At 39.1% G+C, this 22,809-nt stretch overlaps 1 protein-coding gene across 2 annotated transcripts in view; it reads left to right on the top strand.

The window, feature by feature from the left end:
• The first annotated feature begins 3,686 nt into the window (after positions 1–3,686).
• The window catches only part of Fbxo38 (F-box protein 38), a 39,953-nt gene continuing 20,830 nt past the window's right edge, over positions 3,687–22,809 (top strand). For both annotated transcript variants that reach the window (XM_059245897.1, XM_059245896.1), the window contains exons 1-9: positions 3,687–3,823; positions 6,758–6,891; positions 9,510–9,673; positions 9,879–10,044; positions 13,436–13,573; positions 14,637–14,774; positions 17,089–17,182; positions 18,415–18,545; positions 22,425–22,595. In XM_059245897.1, coding sequence (XP_059101880.1) covers positions 3,696–3,823; positions 6,758–6,891; positions 9,510–9,673; positions 9,879–10,044; positions 13,436–13,573; positions 14,637–14,774; positions 17,089–17,182; positions 18,415–18,545; positions 22,425–22,595 — 1,264 coding nt within the window. In that variant the 5' untranslated portion in view covers positions 3,687–3,695. The remainder of the gene's footprint in view (positions 3,824–6,757; positions 6,892–9,509; positions 9,674–9,878; positions 10,045–13,435; positions 13,574–14,636; positions 14,775–17,088; positions 17,183–18,414; positions 18,546–22,424; positions 22,596–22,809) is intronic.

Here is a 22,809-nt window from a genome sequence, read left to right as displayed (position 1 = left end):
GCTAAGGAAAAATAGAGGAGTCCTTTAGTGAGGAAGATTTTTTTTTTCTCACGAATGTTTTAGAGGTACCTGCTTGTATTGGAGAGGGCTTCCCCTTGGCTATGGGCCCTCCCTTCCCTCTTAACCTCCTGATGTAAAGATCTGTCCCTTACCCTGGCATCATCTCAAGCCTTCCCTCCACCAAAGGCTTACAGCCTTTCTTACCTGAAAAGTATGTAATTAGAAGAACACATGTTTAATTGTAGGCCTAATGTCAGAGCTGTGAATACCCTGTGAGTCTTGATAATTTGGATATTTTTTTTCTTTTGTATCACTAGTTTTTGGTTTTAGATACAGATTATAGACTAAGTAGACTTTCATGGACTTGTCAGACACACCTATCTTCTGTATGATATATCTCTGTAGTTTTGAGTTCTAAACAAATGAATTTTGTAAACTTAATTATATTAAGATGAATTGATTTAGAATTTTAAGCATACATGGACAAATACGTAGCGTGAATCCTAATTGGTCTTAATAATAAAAACCCGGAGTCAGATATCGGTGAAAGCTGAAAGATCAGAGAAGCAGAGCAGCCAGCCACTAGAGACTTCTTACCTCTATGGAATCCTCAGACTGAAAGGAAGCTGGGCTCCTGTCTCCTCCCACCTTATATTCCTCTCTCTGCCCTGCCATATCACTTCCTGCCTCTACCTCCCTAGTGCGGGGTTTAAAGGCCTGAGATCCTAAGTGCTGGGATCAAGGATATGTGCCACCGCTGCCCGGCTCTCTTTCTCTTTTAAACTGGATCAATCTTGCGTAGCCCAGGGTGGCCTTGAACTCCTGATCTCCTGCTTCCTCCTCCCAAGTGCTGGGATTAAAGGCATGTGCCACCACTGCCTGGCCTCTATGGTTAACTAGTGGCTAGCTCTGCCTTCTGATCTCCAGGCAAGCTTTATTTGTGAGAGCACAAACAAAATATTACCACACAAATATCTGGGACACTGGGGATTACTAAATATGGCTCAGAAAGAGCACTGCAAAATAAGAATGATAATCAGAGATACAGTCCTAAGAGGGAGGGGCTTTAAGTGCCGTGGATGCAGCGGGGGAAAGGAGGAAGGGCCGGAGCGTGTCATCTGAGGGCTGTCAAAACTCTTCAACCTGAAGCATGTGTTCAGTACCCGGAGGACTGTTCTGAACATCTGCGCAGCCCGCAGGTAAACTGGGCTCTGCGAGTTAACAGTGTTTTAGAGCTTTTGAATGCTGGAGATAGATGTTACATGTATTTTTATTGGGCTAAACTCTAGTAGTAGTTACTGATGTTATTCTTGGATGTTGTGGTAACAAGCTGCTCATAGGAGTGTGAAATGATTAGTGGAGGCATATGGAATAGTGGATTTATTATGAGTGAAGACTTGTTGCCTGGAGGTGAGATTAAGATTCTTTCCTGGCAAAACAACAACAAAAACAACAAGTGTGATCATTAGACCATTACACAATAGCTGTGGAATTTTGTTATGTTCCATAGAGTGCAGGTGAAAGGAGATGTTTTCACAAAACCACTAACATTTAAATTGGATTTTGAAGGCTAATTAATGGTTTTCTAGACTAGGAAGAAGGGGACATATGAGGGGGTGGGGGAGGCTAAAGGAATATGACTGTTCTAGCCAGAATTGATAACATAAAGGAAAATTCCACCTTTAGAAAGCCGTCTAGTCCTACTGGAGTATACCAGGGAGTCACAGGTAAGGGTTGGAAGATGAGATTAGAAAAATAGCTGAGGCTGGATTCAAAAGATCCTTACTCTTTAGGAGCCATGGTTCCTTGGACACTGATTCTTTCCTTTTCTTTTTTATTTTTTAAAGAACTCCCATAAGCACAGTGAATCTGAAAATCTGAAATAATTGAAGTGAATATGAAATAAAAAATAAGTTCCTGTTTCATGTTCAAATCAGCTCTCATTTTCTAGAAGTAACCACTGTTAATATTTTGTCAAAACAGGCATATTTGTCATTTACTCTTATCTAGATAAAATTACACTTGAGACTTAGTCTACACCTTGCTTTTGATTTTAATTTTTTAACTTAGTAAGAAATGAGAAGTGTATTGAAAAGGTAGCTGTAGCTTGGGTGTAAAATGTGGTATGATAAGCATTTATTCAGTGAATTGCCCACTGAAAGCCTGGCCTGTGGTTGGCTTGCTGTAGGCTCTGATGGTCCAGTGCTGGGTCCTGATAGAAAGCTGCTAGTCACCGTGGCCTAGATGAGGATAGCTAGAGTCCCAGAAGCCAGTGGGAATGCATGTAAGAATAGTATTGTGGAACATTGGGTGATAGCTCGTGGAGTAGTCAGGGAACATGAGAGATCTGGGTGTGTTTAGGACGGTCAAGGTTTATAATTTAGACATTTAGTGGCCCACAGTAGAGGACAATGTGTCTTATATGCTGTGTTTGCATTTGTGGTAGCTGAAGCCTTAGGAATGGGTACAGTTGGTCAGTGAGAAGCTGGCTTCCAGGGGATCTGGCAGAGGAGACAAGAGTGGTCATAGAAGAGAGGAACACTTGGGGAAATTAGACAAGAGTGGTCATAGAGCAGAGGATCACTCCAGAACCCAAGGAGGAGAAGCAGGTTCAGGAGCTACCGTGACATGGTTTCAGTTGGGGAGGAGAGACAATAAGCAGGAAAAAAATGGGTGTGATAGAGTTGGAAACTGGTTTGTGTAATTTTTTAGGTGGTTTCATAGGTTCCATCAGCAGTGGTCTGATAGCCATAATAAGGTGGATAACATAAATCAGCCACCAAAAAACCAATATAGATGTCACAGACTCACTGTACTGCCTTTAAAATAAAGCAAAATGTATATGCTTTGTAAAAATGAATTTTCCCTTCAGAATTACAAGTTCTGTATGGTTTGTTTGTTTTTGTTTTTTGTTTTTTGTTTTTTGTTTTTTAAGGAGAGTGTCAATATTTGATGTTATTCTATTCACAAAAGGTACAGTTTCATTTCCTCACTTTGTAGGTAGGAGAATGAAGAATTTAAAAGGCTGAATCCTGTTCTGAAAATAATGATTTGTGGCAGATCGAAAATGAGAGTCCTAGGGTCTCTGCTGTGTTGTGGGTAGCTTATATGAAATGTTGAATTCCTCGGTGTTAATGGCACACAGATGAGGGACAACTTAAGCTGATAGCTGAAAAGTTCACTCCTGTGACTTCAGACATCCCTTTACACATTAATTTTGGATGTGTGTTTAAAATCATAAGCTCTTAGCCAGCAGCAGTTTGTTACCTAGTTTGATTATCTCACTTTACAAACTGAGGAAATTGATGCCTGGAGAAGCGGAGTGAACCAGTTGGGTAGGAAGTCCCAGAATACAAATTAGAAAATAGAACTTTATTCTTGTTAAATGTTAAATAATTAAATAATGTTAAATAATTCATATTTATAATCTCAGCTGTTCTTTGGGAAAAGATATTCTGTGTCTTTAGAATAGAACAAATTAATACTTTTCTAAATTTGAATATGGTGTGTTGTTGTAGTAACATCAGTATTTAAGGCCTTTGGCGATCAGTAGTTCCAAATGAGCATTATCTTAACTCACTTGTAATAGGGACGGCTTGGGTTGGAGTTTGGTGTGCGTCCTTAGACTCCTCTACTCTGTTTGCCTTTCAGGTCTTGTGAACTAAAATCAGGAGAGATTTGACACTAAGGGCAGCATGGGGCCACGGAAGAAAAGTGTTAAAATGTGTCCGATGGACAGTGAGGTCCCAGAGGAAATGATAGCAGATGAAATGAAGGACTATATGAATCAGCTGTCACATGAAGTGCTTTGTCATATTTTTAGGTGAGATTTTTATTTGGTTCACTTTTATGTACCTGAATTGTAAAAACTAAGAGCAAACTTGTTTTATGAAGCTTTTGCTTTTCCTTTAGATTTATTTGTTTTTACTGTATATGTATTAGCGTTTTGCTGGCATGTCTGTCTGTGTGCCATGTGGCATGTGTGTCTGTGTAGCATGTATGTGCCTGGTGCCCATGAAATCTGAAGAGAGTGTTGGATCCCCTAAATCAAACCTGGGTCTTGTAAGAACAGCAGGTGCTCTTAACTGTTGAGCCATTTCCCAGCCTCCAAACAATTTTTAAATAGTATTTTTTACTAAGCCGTTATTAGAACCATTAATTAAAGCAAGAAAGAAAATGTTATATTTTCTTTTCACTCTTTGTCCTTTCTTTTCATTCTTTTCTTTGATTCATTATCTTTATCCATACTACTCAGAGACAGAGTAGAGACCCAAGTCAGCATCCTTGGTCCACCAGTCTCTACCTATGGACCAATGATGGGAATAGAGGTGTTTTAGGATTCAGTGGTTAAACAGTGCTTTCAAAGCACTCATTACATTGTAAGGCATAGGTATGTGGTTTAATGATCATGTACTCTGTTCTCCCCTTTTTATATTACAACACGTTTTTCATAGTTACCGTGTTGGTCTTTGTTTTCTAGTCTGTTAATGGTACATATGACACGATACTTAGAATTTCCCTTGTCTTATACATGGCTCATTTGTGTTTTTTTTTCTTTCTTCTGTACTTATAATTGTAATTAAATTCCCTAAGCCCCTAGGTTTTCCATTATTTTAGATTGTTTACCTAGAAAAAATTCCTACCTATGAAGTTTTCAGAAGTGTGTTGAATAACTAGGTTAAGTTTTATTTGTAGGCTTCTAGAATTTTTCTCTGAGGACTCCTGTGATGTTGTAGTGATTCCTTCATGTATCCTTGAGACAAAAAAACGTTGGTCTCCCTTAAAAGAAACCTTTGTTGATGCAAAATGTACTTACATACTTTTATAATACGGTTTTTATTAACTTATGAAAAATTAGGTTCTGTTATGCTATTTTTCAAATAAATGATTTTGGTGTGCACCCATTCCCTGCCTCTCCCCACCCTACTTTCTGTGTGCCCTTTCAACTCTAGATTTTAACCACATCTATCACAGAAAAACATACATTTCTTCTTCCTAGGGAAAGTTTGATAAACAATAATCTTGCTTTATTTTTAAAAGTTACTCAGAGTTTATAAAACTAACTCAGGCAAATACTTTGGATAACAGTAAAAATATTGGAATGGTATAAGACTTGATTTAAAAAGCAAATTCAGCGTTTTTCATTGCATATATAATGTGTAGTCATGCATTGTCTGAAAATTGTTGAGTTCTAGAGAGTTAATTAGGTTATGGCTAGCAAGAATGGTTTTTGGTAGAAATTTAATTTGATTTTATTTTCTTTATTTAAATAGCTTTGAAGAAGGGCCAGTGGTAGGAAAACAGTACAACGGGAAAAATATTCAACATACACACATCGACTTTTCTTAGAATTAGCATGGTTCTTCGGAATTAGAGTCAGCTGCAATATGTTGTGATTGTCACTCTTCCCACTTAACTGGCTGTAGGAATTTTTGTAGCCTTAGCTTTTCTGAGGCAGTTTCACTACTTTTAAAATGGCATAATTGCAGCACCTAGTCGATAATTGAGGATTCCAGCAGAAAGGGGAAGATATGCTCAGCTGGACTTTGAAGATAATTTAGTTATGGAGCTTGTTACATAGGTGGAGTTGAAGGAACCACCATCTCCTAGATGTTGAGGATTCATCCAGGAGATGGTGGCAGCAGAAAGAAGCCCTGCAGCTGGTGCCTCGTTGCCACAGCAGCTGTTAGCTAGAGGACCAGGGACAGGGTGGCAGAGGAGAAAGAAGAAACGGCCAGGGTTGCATGGCAGAAAGAGCAGCCAGGTGCATACCTTGTGATGCAGTTGTGACAACACGGTCCCCACTGAGGACAAGGAAGCTCTCTCCAGTCTCAGGGTGTGTGTGTGTGTGTGTGTGTGTGTGTGTGTGTGTGTGTGTGTGTAGAGTGTCACTGCTCTTTAAAGGTGCCTGTTGGTGTTACTAGAAACGAGCGAGAAGCAGGTTGGCTGTGCGTTCCAGGAAGGAGCTGAGAAGATTGGGAGAGAGGACATCACAGGAGAGACTCCACCCGCACTGCTGTAATGCAGTGCGTATGTGCTTGTGGGAGGACAGAGGAAGGCGTTTGAAGGAGCAGGGATAGTTGAGCGGGCTCGAGGACCAGATGCTGGGACGGTGAACCCCATGTGGCTGTGTTCAAGGCTCCATCTCTGTTGTCACCTCCCTTCCCTCGGCAGTGTGCCTTGACACGCACTGAGCTTTCTTCTGTTCGTCCTCTTCTTTGCCTCCTTTTTGCCTTTTGGGATGTTTATTTCTAATTTTTTTTTGTCCTTGAAAACTTATGGGAAGTGTTGCAGGTTTTCTCCACTGTCCCATAGAAAGAGCTCAGCACTTTACTTGGGTACTTCAGTATTTGCTGACTTGCCTATATTTACTCAAAAGCCAAATGAGGACAGCAGAGTTGATTCAGTGGTCAAGAGCACTTGTGGCTCTTGCAGAGGGTGCAGATTTGATTCCTAGCACCCATATGGTATCTCACAGCCATTTGTAACTCCAGTCCCAAGAGATCGAATACCCTCTTCTGAACTCCAAGGTCACCAGGGTGCATGCTGTGCACATATATACATGCAGACAAACATTTGTACACATAAAATAATAAAGTAAATAATCTAAAAAAATTATGAGCTGAATGACCGTACATACATTTGCCTAAAAGTGCTGCAGATGTTCCTAATACCTCACATCATTTGAAGGGTAGAGGCATGGTAGAGGGAGATGAGCTGCATGCGTCCTTGATTAATATTTCTTTCCATTACAAAGGTACCTCCCCCTGCAGGATATCATGTGCATGGAATGTCTCTCTCGGAAGCTAAAGGAAGCAGTTACTCTGTACCTGAGAGTTGTCAGAGTTGTGGATCTTTGTGCAGGGCGGTGGTGGGAATATATGCCAAGTGGTAAGTAGAGAGAGCTTCGAGGGACATTTGCACCCTTTCAGAATGTAATAAAAATGGTCCCATAGAATGTGATTCCTTTATTTATTTATTTATTTGGTAACCAGTTTATGACATGAAAACAGGAGGGACTGTTCGAGGGGAGAGCATAAGTGGGTGTAGCTGGAGAAAGAGGACAAGATGATGGGGAAATCTATGATATATATGGATGAATATGTCATAAAGAACTCCTTAGTTTGTATCCTTATTAAAATAACAATAAAAAGGGCTGCCCTTCATTTAGCAGGAGTCTGTTAATTACTATGCTTTGCTGTTGCTATTAATTAGAGCCTTTTAAAATCATGCTTTTAAAAAATAATATTCAGACTGTAAGACTTTGAACAGGGGTTGAGTCTGAGGCAGACAAACTCATTAACACAAGGAAGTCTTACCAAAAGCACAGAAATGGAAGGCTGCAGATACCGTGTTGCATTCTCCTGGACAGACAGAACAGCTTCATCTCGAGTGCCTTCGTGCAGATGTGGTGCTGTCCTTTGAGAAGTCTCGGAACTCATCCATATACAGTAGTTGCCAACATGTGCGTTCTTGAAAAGAACGTTGCAATGCCAGGCTAGAACTCAGCTTAAAGGAAACAAAACATAGTTGTCTGTAGTTACTTAGGAAGCAGTATGAAGGGAAAGTGTTCATCTAATTCTAGACAGTGGTGGTTTGTAGTAGGCAGGAAATCAGTCAAGGCAGCATGAGAATAGTTATGTCATTCTGTGTTAGATCTGCTTTACCAGAGGCTGAAAGCAGGATTCTGGAGGACAGCACAGCTCCTGCGTGCTCCAAGCTTAGCATTAACATGGCTCTCACCATATTAGGGAAGAATCTGTGTGCACATGGCCAATTTTTAAACTGTAATAAATACCTGAGAGCCCAAAGCTTTTCATTTCTGCAGCGAATATAAAAGAAAATGGACGCATACAATCTGTAGCCTAGGAGAAGATCACTTAAATGTATGTAATGCTACCCTGGCGTATTCTCTGGAGTTTAAGCCCTGAATCCTGTTTTTAAGACTGGCTCTCACTGTGTAGCCTTGGCTGGTAGAACTCACTATATAGATGACTGACCTTAAATTCAGAGATTAAGCTATATCTGCCCCAGGTGCTGAGATTGAAAGCATGTGCTACCATGCCCAGCCAAAGCCCTGAATCTTGCTAGGAGTACCCCATGGCTCATAATGTGATCTCTTTGGAGTCACATTCCATCTCAATCAACTTTCCTCCCCATTTATGATAGTTATAGTCTGTAAAAAGAGGCTAACATTTGTAAGTCTCACATTAGATTTTGAATTCTAGCATTGCTAGTTACTTCTTCAACTTTTCCATCTGTACATGAGATGATAACCTACCTTATCCATTATGTTGATAGAAAATGAGAAAACATATAACATAGTTAACTTTTAATGGTTCATCCAGTAAACACTACAAGAGAATAATAGGACCCATTGTAATAATAGAGAGCAAGGAATATCTGTGGTCATGTCTTACTATTCACTTTGTTGTTGAAACAGGCTTGCTTGTAGGCCAGGCTGACTTTTAACGTACTATATAAGTGGGCTGAGGTTAGCCTTGAATTCTTGACCCTTCTGTCTCTACCTCCCAAGTGCTGAGGGTTGTAGGCTGTACCACCATGCCTGCCTCTTACTATTTACCTTTGTGATTCTATAGTCAGCCACTCCAGATTAGCCCCATACAAATAGAACATTTTTTGAAAAAATCTTCAGTACTTTGGTTTAGTTGGAAAGTTAATCTTTTGTTATCAGTGAACAGACTGTTGACATTGTCACATACCTTCCGAGGCTCCAGTAATAGAAAATATGTCATGCCTGTGACTTGTCTCCATATGTTCATCCAGTAGCTCCTGCCCGTCTGTTTGCATCTTGTTAATTCCTGCTACAAAGCACAACTGGCCTCCCAGATACACGGTTTCTCACCATCTCAGCATCTGCTCACATTTGATTGTTCTTGTTTTCTTAGCCAGCGTCCTCTGTCTTTTTTTTTTTTTTATCAACTGTCTGAAATAATGGGGAGTAACCTAAACATGGAAGAGGGCAATTGCAAGGAAATGGTTAGAATGGATGAACTTAGTTTGGGATGGTAATAGGTGAAATGTTGAATTTCTGAAAAGTAGGGACTGTATGCTATTTGTACTTTTAGTGTTCTGCAGAACCCTGGAGGTTTTCGGATAGGAGACTGGGTGGGAATGTGATCAGTAGTCCCTTAGCATCCTCCAGTTCATAAAGCCACATTATCTAGGCTAAGTACATGTTGTTAGGTGAAGGTTGAAATGCCCTGACAGTACCCAGAACGTAAAAGGACACAGTAGATGTAAAACCTTAGTTGTGGAATATGCTAAACATGCAGTGGAATATTGAGCAAGTAGTATGTGTGACACATTTTCCATGTAATGAGACTAACGTATCTTCCGTTGTAACAGCTTATTCAGCTGTAGCATTAGCTTTATAGAACTTTCAAAGGGACCCTTTTCTGTTTTAATTTTTGTTAAATCTTACAAGTACTTAGTAAATATTTATGAATGAACAATGTCCCTGTTCTAAATGCTTCTGACCTTCTCAGGCTTTACAGATTCCAGTTTCCTCACACTTTTGAAGAAGATGCCAGATGTTGAACAGCTGTATGGACTTCACCCTAGATATCTCGAGAGGCGAAGAGTAAGGGGCCATGAGGCTTTCAGCATTCCAGGAGTCCTGGAAGCTTTGCAAGCATGCCCAAACTTGGTGGTAAGTGCACCGGGTGGGGCATTTTAACCTCAGCTGGTTGATGAACTAGTGGATCAGAGGACCATGAGGCTTACTCACATGCAGACTGCACACTTAACAAACTTTCTCTTAAGTTCTACTGCATGGTCAGCATCTTATACAGAAAGAGACACGTTGGATACAAAATGAAAGCCTTCCTTATGCTTGCCATGGTGCTATTTTCTAGGGTGTAGAAACATCTCATTTGGAGTTGGTAGAATCCATTTGGACATATATGCCGCATGTTCATATTTTGGGGAAATTTCGTAATCGTAACGGAGCATTTCCAATTCCTCCTGAAAATAAACTGAAAATCCCCATAGGAGCCAAAATCCAAACTTTGCATTTAGTTGGTGAGTACCTGCTTTCTGGTTCACTTGTCATACCTTAAAACACTGTGTAAGTGAATATTCACTGAAACAGTTAGGAAATTTTAAGGATCATGTTATTGACTGGTTGTAGAAAAAGACGTGCTTGTGAGATTTGTATGAAAGCTCAGATTTTCCATTAGTTAAAGATCTCTCAAGGGGAAATGTTGCTTTTCAAGCAGTCTGTTGTCACGTGGAAGACAGTTTGGAAGGTTTATTTTTGTGTGTTTTTCCAAGAAGCTAGAATCCTGCCCTTATTCTGATTTTCCCCTTTAGAGGAGGGATCTCCAATTCAACTTTCTGAGAGGAGGAATTTTATTTAACTGTCGTGTTTGTATGTGTTGTGTGTGCACCGTGGTGCACACGTGGAGGTTAAAGGACAGATGTGTGTAGTTAGTTCTCTCTTTCCATCTGGACCTTAGGTCACCAAGTCTGCAGGGCAAGTGCGTTTACTGCAAGACAAGTGCCTTTCCACTCTAAACCATGGGCTGTGTTTACTGTGCTTCTGGCACTCATCCTAGCTACTGAAACTAAGGAACTACACTTTCAAAATGTATTTCAATCCCTTCTGATTAATCGAGTCAGGATCTTCTATGTAGCTCAGGTTGGCCATGAGCGCTCTATCCATCTTTGTCTTTCCAGCTCCTGAGTGTTGGCATTACAGGGGCACACCACCATGCCCAGTTAATTTACTTAAATTTAAACAGGCAGACATAGCTAGTGCCTTTAAACTTCAATCTAGAACATTATAAAACCCTAGATACTGGTTAGAAATTACCATGTTCTTCAATCTAGAGTCATTAGAGTGAACATTCTGCCTCTTACCTTTTTCCTCTAAAAAATGGTGATGGAAGCCGGGCAGTAGTAGCACACACCCTTAATCCCAGCACTCAGGGGAGGCAGAGGCAGGTGGATCTCTGTGAGTTCGAGGCCATCCTGGTCTACAGAGTGAGTTCCAGGACAGCAGCCAGGGCTGTTACACAAAGAAACCCTGTCTTGAAAAACCAAATAAATAAATAGATGGATGGATGGATGAATGAATGAGTGTAATGGAATGAATGAATGAATGAGTGTAATGGAGCGGTCTTTTCCAGAAATTCTTTATTTGTATCATTGCATTGTGCTTTCTCCATGTGCACGCTCTTTAAAATTAATTCACCTTATTTTCAACAAGGGCAGGTATTTTATCAAGTTTAACTTTTCGTCTTTGACTTAGTCTGCTAAGAGACTTTTGAGGGCTCCTTATTAATACTGTCTGACAGTTTTTGTTTTAATTTTTTATTTTGAGACAGAGTGTTATGTAAATCAAGCTGGCCTCAAACACATTAGATAGCTAAGGGTGACCCTGAGTTATGATCCTCCTGCCTCTACTTCCCAAGTACGTGGATTCTGCACACACTAAATGCCCAGGTTTATGTGGTGTCAGACAAAGATGAAATCTGGGTAGGTCTTTGTGCATGCTAGGCAAGTACTTTTATCAGCTGAGCCATATCCTCAGCCAAAATATTTTGTTTCATGTTTTATTAATATTTTAAGTTTATATTTTACTTTCTAAGTTCATGTTTTATTATTCTATTAATGTTTGTATTGAATGTATGCTATATTCCAAAAATGACTCCAGATATTGGGGATATTCTGAGGATATAGAAAGTTCTAAAATAGGGTTAGATAATCATAGGAGGACCTGAGGGATAATATGAGATAGGCTTAAGTCTATGTGCATGAGTATAGAAGAACAGTAAAGACCCCTCTTAATTGTAAGATTGTTGAGTAAGTCTGAGTAAGGATTTGAATATTTGGATTTTTAGGTGATAAAGAGGTTCTGCTTCTGTAATATCTGAAGTTTATAATGTAACCGTTAGGTAGTACATTTTTATATCTTCACATTCTCCATAGTGCCTGCACCAGTTAACTGCTAATATAAGTATGTGGCAAGTTTCACTGAAATGAATGAATGATGTGATTGACTCAGCTTTGTACTAACTGTATGGTAGAAATGTGAAGAAGTAAACAAATTATAAGCTAAATTTGTCAGGAAATAGGACTGAACATCAGATAATTGTCTTTGGATCTTGGTGGCCTTGCCCTTGACTCATCACAGCCAGCAATGCCGCCTTTGTGGTGGACACTAAGTTTAACTGTGAATTCTTTGCTTAGTGGTCTGAGTTTCTTCCTTTGGTCTTATCCGCATTTTTATTTCCCATTTGTTGCCATATAGTGTGTTTACATAGTCAAAACTAAAGTACACCACAGTTTTGAGAAGACAGCTTAAGGAGTACTCCATGGAAGTGATAGTAGGGGCATTCTTCAGAATTTATCTTTTTAAGAGCCATCCGGCTTGAAATTCTGTGATTTTGCTTTCTTGAGCTGTTCTTGTTAGCAGTCTCGAGAATAACAGTGGCATCGTGTTCATTTTTCAGCTACTGTTTAAGTATTATCCCCCTGGACCCTTAGGCTTTTCTCAGGCTTTATCTAACACACAGGGTTTTGATGGTTGGAGCACATTTCTGAAGCTACCTCCTTCCATTTAGGATTCATGAGTTATCAGTCTTTTTCTTCTTCCACAGCTGCTGCCACCTCCCCATTGCATACCCTTCCCCTCTTCCAAATTGTGTTCTCTATGAATATGATTCATCAGAGGCATAAAATATCCTTAACATTTTGATAAATATGAATATTTATCAAAATAAATAGCTGTCAGATTTTGTTCTCAAAGCTGTGCTGGCTTATTCCACATACTTACAAATGCTTACGATTCATATAATTGTGGAAGTGACGTCAAGGTGTATCTTGAATGTATTGTCTACTACAAACCATAATATTGAAACAGCTGGCTTTAGCTGAGAAATTTGTCTTTCTTACTGATGGGGCAGTAGTGGCCAGTGGCGGCCATGCAGTGTTTGTGCAGCTCATCTCCATCTGCACAACTGTGCTTTCAGAAACTTACTTTCACTTTGCATCCTATAAGATACGGCTATGAGTTGTGTGTTTTAAATACAGAAATAGACTGTAGGTCCCATTCTTTATAATATGGTTTCCATAAAAGTTCTTTACTAGCCTGTTTACTTAAACCAAACTTGGTGGACTTTAATTATGTCATAGATCTCCTTGAAGGATAGATTGTCAATTGAAAACTAGACTCTTGAACATACTATATGGCGCACGCCTTTAATCCCAGCACTCGGGAGGCAGAGCCAGGTGGATCTCTGTGAGTTCGAGGCCAGCCTGGGCTACCAAGTGAGTTCCAGGAAAGGCGCAAAGCTACACAGAGAAACCCTGTCTCGAAAAACCAAAAAAAAAAAAAAAAAAAAAAAAAAAAGAACATACTATATAGAAAGTGCTGAGTGTTTTTGTCACGATCTGTTCTTTTGTTCAGGAGTCAATGTTCCTGAAATCCCCTGCATCCCGATGCTAAGGCACCTATACATGAAGTGGGTGAGACTCACTAAGCCACAGCCATTTAAAGATTTCCTTTGCATCAGCTTGAGAACCTTTGTCATGAGGAACTGTGCAGGTAATACTATATAGTTATGCTTGAATTAAGCATCCGCTATTCTGAAAATGTCCTGGCAAGCTCTACATTTGTACTGAAAATATGTTTTTGCTGTCTACATTTGTGAATGAAGCATATCTTTTGTTTTGTGGACAGTAGAAACATAATCAACCTTAGCGAAAAACAAAAAACTATAGACTATCTTGTGTTTTATGAAAGCTCAGGTTTCAGTCCATTGGATTGTTTTAACAGATTTCAGTTTTTTTAGTCTGTGGTTTCCTAAGCATTGGTAAAGTTATTCCACCTTAAGCTGTTTTTTATGGTGTTACTCAACTGAACAGAGCCCTTAGTACCCAGTCTGCTGTTGGCATTTGAGGTGTGTTTACCCTTCCACAGACTCCTTTCTGACCCTCTTTGTGGTCACATCTGTGTGTTTACTGCCTCCACAGACATGCAGTTTCCTCTGAGGTCACCTTATGTTACTCTTTTCTTACCCCGAGACACTTGTGTCTTTTCGGCTTATGCATGTTCTTCAGGGTCCACTTTTCCTGACATACCTCTCTCTTTCTTCCTTTTTATTGAGTGTAGTATGCCTTCCTTTGGTACTTTATATATTTGACCTTTTTATCCTTTTGGAATTATTTATATACTGTCTCTCCTTTGGAAATCTTTTAATAGATAAGGCTGTTGCTTTTGGGGGGTCTTTCCTAGGGTCCAACACACTACTGGACACAAAGAGATGCTAAAATGATAGAGATGCTCATTTGAGTGAAGGAACGAATTTTCCTCTTGAAATTTTTTCCCATTTTTTATTTTGAAATGAAAATTATTGAGACTTAAGTGTATTTACAAAACATACTGTAGATCTTGACATTGTTTTTGAAAGATTCTTGTGCTCAATAAGTGTATGGTTAGCAGACTAGCCCTTTGACTTAGTAAAGCATGGAGCACTGACAGCCACCAATAGTCTATCACTTTTTAACACAGAGGGCTTATAGGTTACTCATTTTACTTGCTGGTTGGAAAAATTCATCTTTGAAAAGAATTTATTACATTAAGATTTGCTGTTGTTTACTTTTTCCAGGACCAACAAATTCCTTGAAATATGTGCCCTTGGTAACAGGTCTGGCGTCTGCCCGGAACTTGGAACACTTGGAAATGGTTCGAGTTCCTTTTCTGGGCGGTCTCATCCAACATGTGGTTGAAGACAGTTGGAGATCAGGTATTCGTTTCCCTTAGTTAGAAAGCAGTTTTGAAAATTAGCTTTTATTTCTTTTAGGCTTTATTTAGTAGCCTCTTACTTTAAAAAAAAATAATGCTTACATAATTGTCTTTGCTTTCTTTATGGTGTATTTGATGGTGATACACGTCCATGAGCATAAGCTAATATTCTTCGCCTTTTTATGCATGTTAAACCCTGAGAGAAATAGAAGGGTGATAAGGCTGGTTTTCTGGTTTGTTATTTGTTACTTGGTAACTAGATAATATCTTCTGTTATATTTGAGCCCTTTCTTAGAACTGCTGACCCAATTCCATTGCCCTTTGAGGAGAGATACTCTATGATGTGGACATCTCAGGCCTCTAAAAGAGCTCAGGCTATAGTGATGCTGATGTGTCTGGTATTTATTATTACAGTGTATAGAAGTTTTTCATGTCTGGACCTGGACATTAGATTCATCTGTCAGATGACAACTCTTGAAAACAAAAATACTCACTCTTAACATCCCTTGGCTGCAGGACAGAAGGACCTAACAGAATGCTAATCATTTCATTGCTAAGGAAAAAATTGACCTAGATAATTAGTAACTAAAAGTAGAAATGTAGTTAATACAAATTATTAGTAAAGTAAGATGGAAAAGAAAGTAAAATGAAAAAAATACTAAAGTGGAAAATCCTCCAGTAACATTGATAACATATAGAAGTGGTTAGCACTGCTAATGCATATTGAAGACATTTTGTCACCTAGTCAAGTCTGTGATGAGTTCCCTGCATTGCAATAAATCTCAGATGGGAATAGGCTCCCTCCAGGTCACCATCATTACTTTCTTTTTATTTTAATGAGTAAAGAAGATCCCAGTGTCCATCCATTAGAGAGAGGGCCTGAAGAGAGCGGACAGGCATGATCTCAAAAGACTTGATTGAGTGAAAAGGCAATCTATATATATGTAGAGTAGAAAGAACTCTTGAATATAGATCTCTAACAGTTTGCTTGCGGTAAGAATATATAAGGAATTCTTGAAATTAAGAAAAAAGCAGGCATTCTAGTTGAAAAAATAGGAAAGGACTAATAACAAAAGCCTTCACATAGGAGTTTATCCATTTGACTGATCAACACGAAAAAAATGATAAAATTTCACAAGACTTAGGAAGCACAAATTAAAGCTATAGTGTGACATGACACACAAGCACTGAGATGACTAATATGGAAGACAGTAGTGTTGGTCAGGTTGTGCACCAGCAAGACAGTGCTGAGAGTGGAAGTTAATAGAAGCACGTAGAAATGTTGGTAGACATCGTCTGCTACCATTGACCATACATATAAGCTTTAAACCCAACAGAAAAGAATACTTGTTACTCAGAAATACATGTGAGATTGTTTATAGAAGCACTGTTGCTAATAGACCCCCAACTGGGATAGCCCAGACACCAATCATCCATAGGATAGATAATTAAAATGTGACACAGTCACATGCTGTTCTGTACAATGCAAAGGAGCAAACTGAGAGCTACCAACAGCAATGTGGATGAGTCACATGGCAGAGTCAAAGAGGCCAGATGCAAAAGTGTATATGCTTGGTGATTTTGTGTTCAAGCAAAATTCATTGATCTGTATACATTAATGATTTTTGTCTGCCGCCCTTCCCTTTTGGTATGTAATATACCTTTTAGAAACAAAATGTAGGAGAGATGTCTCTGTGGGTAAAGTATTTGCTACATGAACAAGCTGGACCTGCCCCAATATGCAGGCTTATGTCACACAAGCAACATGCATCTGTAACCCCAGTACTAGGAGGCAGAGGCAGGCAGGTGGATGGCCAGCCCATGGAGCCGCAATGGTAAATTCTAGTTTCACTGAAAGATTTTTGTCTTAAAGCATAAGGTGAGGAGAAATAAAGGAACCTCTGGCTACCACATGACTGTGTGCACCAGTACAAACACATACACAATTAATGAACTACAACAAAATTTGAAAAGACACATGAAAATGAATTGAAGTAGTGCTGTCATGTTCCATGATACACTGGAGGTTCAGGATTTGGCCAGGAAACATCAGTCCTTCTTTACTTCTCTCATAGGTTTCCAGCATTTTCTTTGTCTTAAGGCTTGAACTGTCAGATGCTCAAAGTGTGTTTTCAGAATGAGTATCTGTTTGGGGAAATAGCTACTAGGAGTAATTCACCGTGAGATGATTTGGTTACAGAAACAAAGCGTTTGCTTGTATAAACAAGTAATTATTTCTAAGGCATGTATAACTCCTTTACCAAAAGTACTGAGGTAAGAGAAATGCTCCTTTTTGTTCTTTTTTCTTTACCCAGGTGGTTTTAGGAATCTGCACACTATTGTTTTAGGGGCGTGCAAGAATGCCCTTGAAGTGGATCTCGGTTACCTCATCATCACTGCCGCCCGTAGGTGTGTTTTGTCTTCACCTTATGGTTGTTGTTCTAGAATTAGAAGCTTTAGAAAACTTTGGGGCTAATGTAGCTGTAAATATTCGTATATAAAATTTGATCATGCTTACTTGGATTTCAAATACAAAGGGACCACTTAAGTAGCAGATGGTTTCTCTGATTTTAGCCATTTGAACTGCATTCTAGGGAGGTCAGCCCTAGAAGGGCATATGATAGCATTTTACAGGAGAGCAGTGCCTGAGTGTAGCATGAATAAAAGTTGGTGGCCCTCTCTGGAACCATTTCCCATCTGTACTTGGTTTCCCGAATTGTTTAGTTGATGATTAACTTTCTATTCAGAAACGTCTCTTGGCTTTTACAGCTTTGAACCACCATAACTTTAATGTGTCTTCATATCACTTCATATCACCTTTGCTATTTCCCACCTCTCAGAGGTCTACCTCTACTAACATTTTTATATTTTCCTTGAGTTTCAGCTTATTAAAAGTTGTTTTTATCAGTAGAATGTTAATTATGAATAAAATAAAACAAAGCTGTTTAAGTTAGTATTTTTATGTACCACAGAAGTGTATCTTTATTAAAATGAAGCATTAACACTGGCATAAGAAAAATGTCAGAGATATTTTTGTCTGATGCCAAATATATTCTGTTATATTTTTGTTTTTATTACACTCCTCTGTGTGTGTGTGTGTGTGTGTGTGTGTGTGTGTGAGAGAGAGAGAGAGAGAGAGAGAGAGAGAGAGAGAGAGAGAGAGGGAGGGAGGGAGGGAGAGATGCGAAAGTCAGAAGACAAAACGTTGGGTGGGTTCTTCAAATTTGAACTCGGGTAACTCAGGTCTGCATGGGGTCTGCATAGCAAATGCTCCCACTGAGCTGAGCCATCTACCAGCTCGATACTCTCTCCTTGCTCATGTTTAAGGAAGTTCTTAGGGAAGAAATAGAAGGTTCTTGGGCAGGTTCTAGGATTCTTACTATATGGTTTATTGTTACTAATCCCATAGCTATATTGTACTGCTAATATGAGGCTACACTTGAAAAGAGAAATCTCAGGGGGTTTGTTTGGTTGATTTTTGTTTGTATATTTGTTTGTTTTTGTCATCGTTTATTTTTTAATGGAAAGAGGGAAAAGCTCTTGATATCTACAATAACTTTAGTAAAATTATAAACTTGTTTCCGAGCCCTGTTATCAGGAGGAGTCTAATTTGGTGTTTTAATATGTTTTTCTGTTCGTAGGTTGCATGAAGTTCGCATCCAGCCTTCTTTAACCAAAGATGGTGTTTTTTCTGCCCTAAAAATGGCAGAATTGGAGTTCCCCCAGTTTGAAACCCTTCATCTGGGATACGTAGATGAGTTCTTGCTGCAGAGTAAGACATCCTGTTTTCTTCCCTGGATTTGCTGTGGAAACATGCTTGATAGACTGAGCTCTGGGTATTGTGTGCCTTTGTTCTCTTGAGTGTAAGCTAACCTGATGTCTAAGTGCTTGCATGCCCTGGAGCAGAATTGTCTTATTTAGACTTTGATGTATTTACTTCCTCTCCCCATGGCCTCTGGGGTTAGCATGCTATTGGGAATGCAGTGATTAACACTAAGCCAAGAAAATCATTATCTGGGTTTGCAGTTGATCCACTCCACTGTCCACATTTCTTCTCCAGTTCTGCTTCATTTTTTCACAGTGTCACTCTTAGTTCCATTTGTTAAATTTGATCTGTCACATTTCTTGAAACTTCTGATGGTCTCCTCAGATGAGGTCCCATTTTTTTGCTCATATTTTGCATTTCCATAATAAGCCTGCTGAGATTCTGAACTTTGCAGATACTGTGAGCACACAGTGGTTAGTATCCATTTGATGATAATTGCTGGCTTGATAACATTTGGGTATGCATTTACAATTAGGAACTCATCCCTTGGGGTTGAATTTAAGTCAGTCAAATTCATTTTTCAAACTGTTTTCCCATGTAAGATAGTGAAGAAAATTTCCACCAACATATTTTTATTTTATTAAAAATTAATTTGTAGCCGGGCGGTGGTGGCACACGCCTTTAATCCCAGCACTCAGGAGGCAGAGCCAGATGGATCTCTATGAGTTTGAGGCCAGCCTAGTCTACAGAGTGAGATCCAGGACAGGCATCAAAACTGCACAGAGAAACCCTGTTTTGAACTGCCCTCCCCCCCCAAAAAAAATTAATTTGTTTCTCATTCTTGAACATCTTGTACTAGATGGTTTTTTTTGTTTCCTTCGGATCTACTTTGCATTACAGAACATAAAAAGTTATAAATACTGTGCATCAGGACAGCCTAGGTCAAACCATAGGACAGTCCTGGGCAAAAAAAAAACAAAACAAAACACTCCCTTGTTCATTTCAGCGTATGTCACAGCAGTAGCAATTGAGCTTTTATTTCTTTTCTTTCTTCATCGTTGAGGTTCATTCTCACTAGTATGAGTGCAAGGTTCTTTTTAAAAAAATCAAAACACCCATTTCTAGACAATGCTGGAACTGCTTTTAATCTGTGTAGCTTGGAAACTCTCTCAGGTTTTACCAGCATAGCATTAGGAGGCTAAGAATGGTTTCATAGAAAATGAATTATTTCCTTGTCTAGCTTTTCTGGTTATGAAAGAGGCTGTTATCCTCTTTCTTGTAGCACCTGTGTCCAGATGCCCTCACCTCAGAATCTGGTCTTTTTAAAAAGTCCGTAACTTAGCAACTTCCCTGCCTTCCAGGGGCCACTTTAGCTCTACTGAAGGATTGGGTTAAAATCCCCTTGGCAGGGTTAGGCGGGTATTTCCTGTGACTATACCAGTTGCTCTCCTGTGTGTTCCTTCCTCCTCACCACACATTTTCAGTAGGATGTAAATACGACTTCACTACCATTAGTTCATACGTTCAAAGCAATTTGTTTCAGTTTTTTTCATATTTAATAGGCTCTTAGTGTTGGCCTTTTCACAAGGCAGTCCCTTAGACTATTCAACCTGTCCATATATGGACTCTGCTTTTCCAAAGATTGCTAGGGATTCTGTTTCAGGATAAGTGTTAGGTGCCCTTTGAGAGACCATCTTAAAGTGGGATCAAAACTAGTGAGCTATCTCAATGGGTACAGTTTGCCAGGCAAGCATGAGGACCTGAGTTCGGATCCCAAGAACGCACATAAAGCTGGATGTGGTAACACACATCTTGGAATCCCTGCTGTAATGCCAGCTTTCCTTTGGCAAGGTGGGAGCTGGAGACAGGAGAGTCCCTGGATGTTCTTAGAACAACTCCTTGGCCTTGCATCAGGGAATAAGAGACCTGTCTTAAATAATGTGGAAGACAAGGACCTAGAGCAGGGATTGTCCTCTGACCTCCACATGACCACATGGCACACAAGGGTCACTGCTCACTCTTGTTATTCCTCTTGGTCTGCCTTCTTAGTAATTCACATCTGGAAGCAGGAAGGTGAAGGAGTGGTACCCTCTTGGAAACCGGAGTCACTTTCTTTGTCTGACAAAATAGATTAATAGAAACATCACCGTTGTCCTCTCTCACTTATTAAAATTGGTAGTACCAATTTTTTTTTTTTTTTTTGCTGATGCTGTGTATTAGGAATAAAGATGGCTGGATTCAGTGACCCAAGGAATACTCGGAGAAGGATTCTTTGTTTACATGGATTTGTTATCTCAGAGCTTTATGCGAAGGTGATCAGGATGTAACAGTCAGTAATATAGACTTAAATTTTAGAACTCTAGTGAGAGATGCAATTGAGAGTTGTCTGTTGTTAGCCATGAAATTTTATAAGATACTTAAATACCTCCCTCTACTTTTCTCTTGAATGGCTCTGAGGAGATGTTGAAAAAATGATAGATACAGCCAAGTTCAGTGGTACACACCTGTAATCCTTGCACTTGGAAGCTGGAGGAAGGATAATCAGGAATTTAAGGTCATCCTTGCTACATTCAAGTTAGATACCACCCTAGGCAACATGAGACCATCTCAAAAAAAAGCAAAAAGATAAATACATTTATAGGAATCTCTAATACTTGAGGTGTTTATTTAGAAAGTAGTTTTTAACCTTTAGCTGCCCTGTAAGCTAAAAAAAAAAAAAGAAAAGGGATAGAAATTAATTCCTGGTGATGCCATGAGGATTTTAAGAATCTTGGCTAATAGAAAAACTTCAGAGTAATGGGTTGCACTAAAGGCCGAGCATGCATTTGTCACTATGTGGACAGCACTTAGAAACAGGATCAATTCAAGATTTCGTTCGTCATACAAGCATAAGCAGTCTTGAAAAAGTTCAAAGAGCAGCAAGGAGGTTGAAGTTTAGGATGGTGTAAGATGACTTCTGCAAGAAATACCAGCAAGTCCTCAAATTGTACAGTAATAGAAAGTATGAACTATATGGAAAATAAAGTTGGTAGAAGTTGAGTAGATTGATTGGTTAACACACATTCCAAGCAAAATAATATACATTGCTCTATTGTTCCAAACCAGTTTGACCAAGAGCAACTGAGTTTTTAAAATTTTTTTGTAGGGTTGTTCAGTTAATTTAAAAGACTATAGGGTATGTGTCTGTGTGTCTGTTGTCTGTGTGTATATGTGTCTTAGATTCCCTAGTACTACCTTACACAGTGAGGATACAATTTAATTAACCAAAACATCCTTCAGAGAGCTCTTATGTTTAAGTTAACTGTCCTGGAGAGTGAGGACCAGCTATATGGAGGAGAGAATGATGATATGCAAGAGATGGAGTGTGGTTACCAGTGGCATGATGTAGGATAATTTAACCACTTCTAAACCCCACCTCAGATTGTGACCTGGCCAGTGGCATGTGTCTGAGTTAGAATCCAGTTCTGGGTCGACACCTCTTCACCTATGTTATGGGCTCCAAAGTGAAATCTGATCCTCATTTTCCATCGCCACACCAGACTTCAAAAACTTGTTCCTTATACCGCAAGAGTTCCATTTTTGTGATTTTTCATTGTAAAAAAGTAAAATGTTATAGTTGTATGAACCAATACATCTCTAAGTTAGTCTTTTTCCTCTTTCTAAAGAGTTGAATATTATTTACTTCCTATTAGCTGTCCCTTGACTTTTAACATAAATTTTTGTGTGGATGAGAATGCTCCCATACATTCAGAACACTGACTTTAAACTTGAAGCCAGTTTGCTGATGACCATAGATGGAACAGAACAGTTTAATCACATAGAATGATACAGAGTTGGCAACTCTCTGTGACACTGAGACTTTCTTTCAAATTGATTTCTTTCTAGGCAGAATGGCTAATGCAGATTTGGTGAAGTATGGTTTGGCTGACGTGGTAGAAAATCCTGGTATCATCACTGATATAGGAATGAAGGCAGTCAATGAAGTTTTTTCCTGTATCAAATACCTAGCAATTTATAACTGTCCTCATCTACACAACCCATACAATTGGATCTCAGGTACTATAAACTTGGAAATAGCACTATGTTTTCTGGTAGTAAAATATGTCTTTTTATGTGATATGATTATATTCTTAATGTAGATATTTTATTTACATATATTTTAGGTGGATTGTTCATACAAGTTTTGAGAACCATTATTCAATGAGTTGGAAATATATTCAGTGCCTCTTTCAATTTTTAAAGCTCTTAGCTTAGAAATTTGCACTGTCCC

The sequence above is a fragment of the Peromyscus eremicus genome, chromosome 19, assembly GCF_949786415.1.
Source record: "Peromyscus eremicus chromosome 19, PerEre_H2_v1, whole genome shotgun sequence".
Taxonomy (NCBI): domain Eukaryota; kingdom Metazoa; phylum Chordata; class Mammalia; order Rodentia; family Cricetidae; genus Peromyscus; species Peromyscus eremicus.
This window is presented reverse-complemented; position numbering and strand designations above follow the sequence as displayed.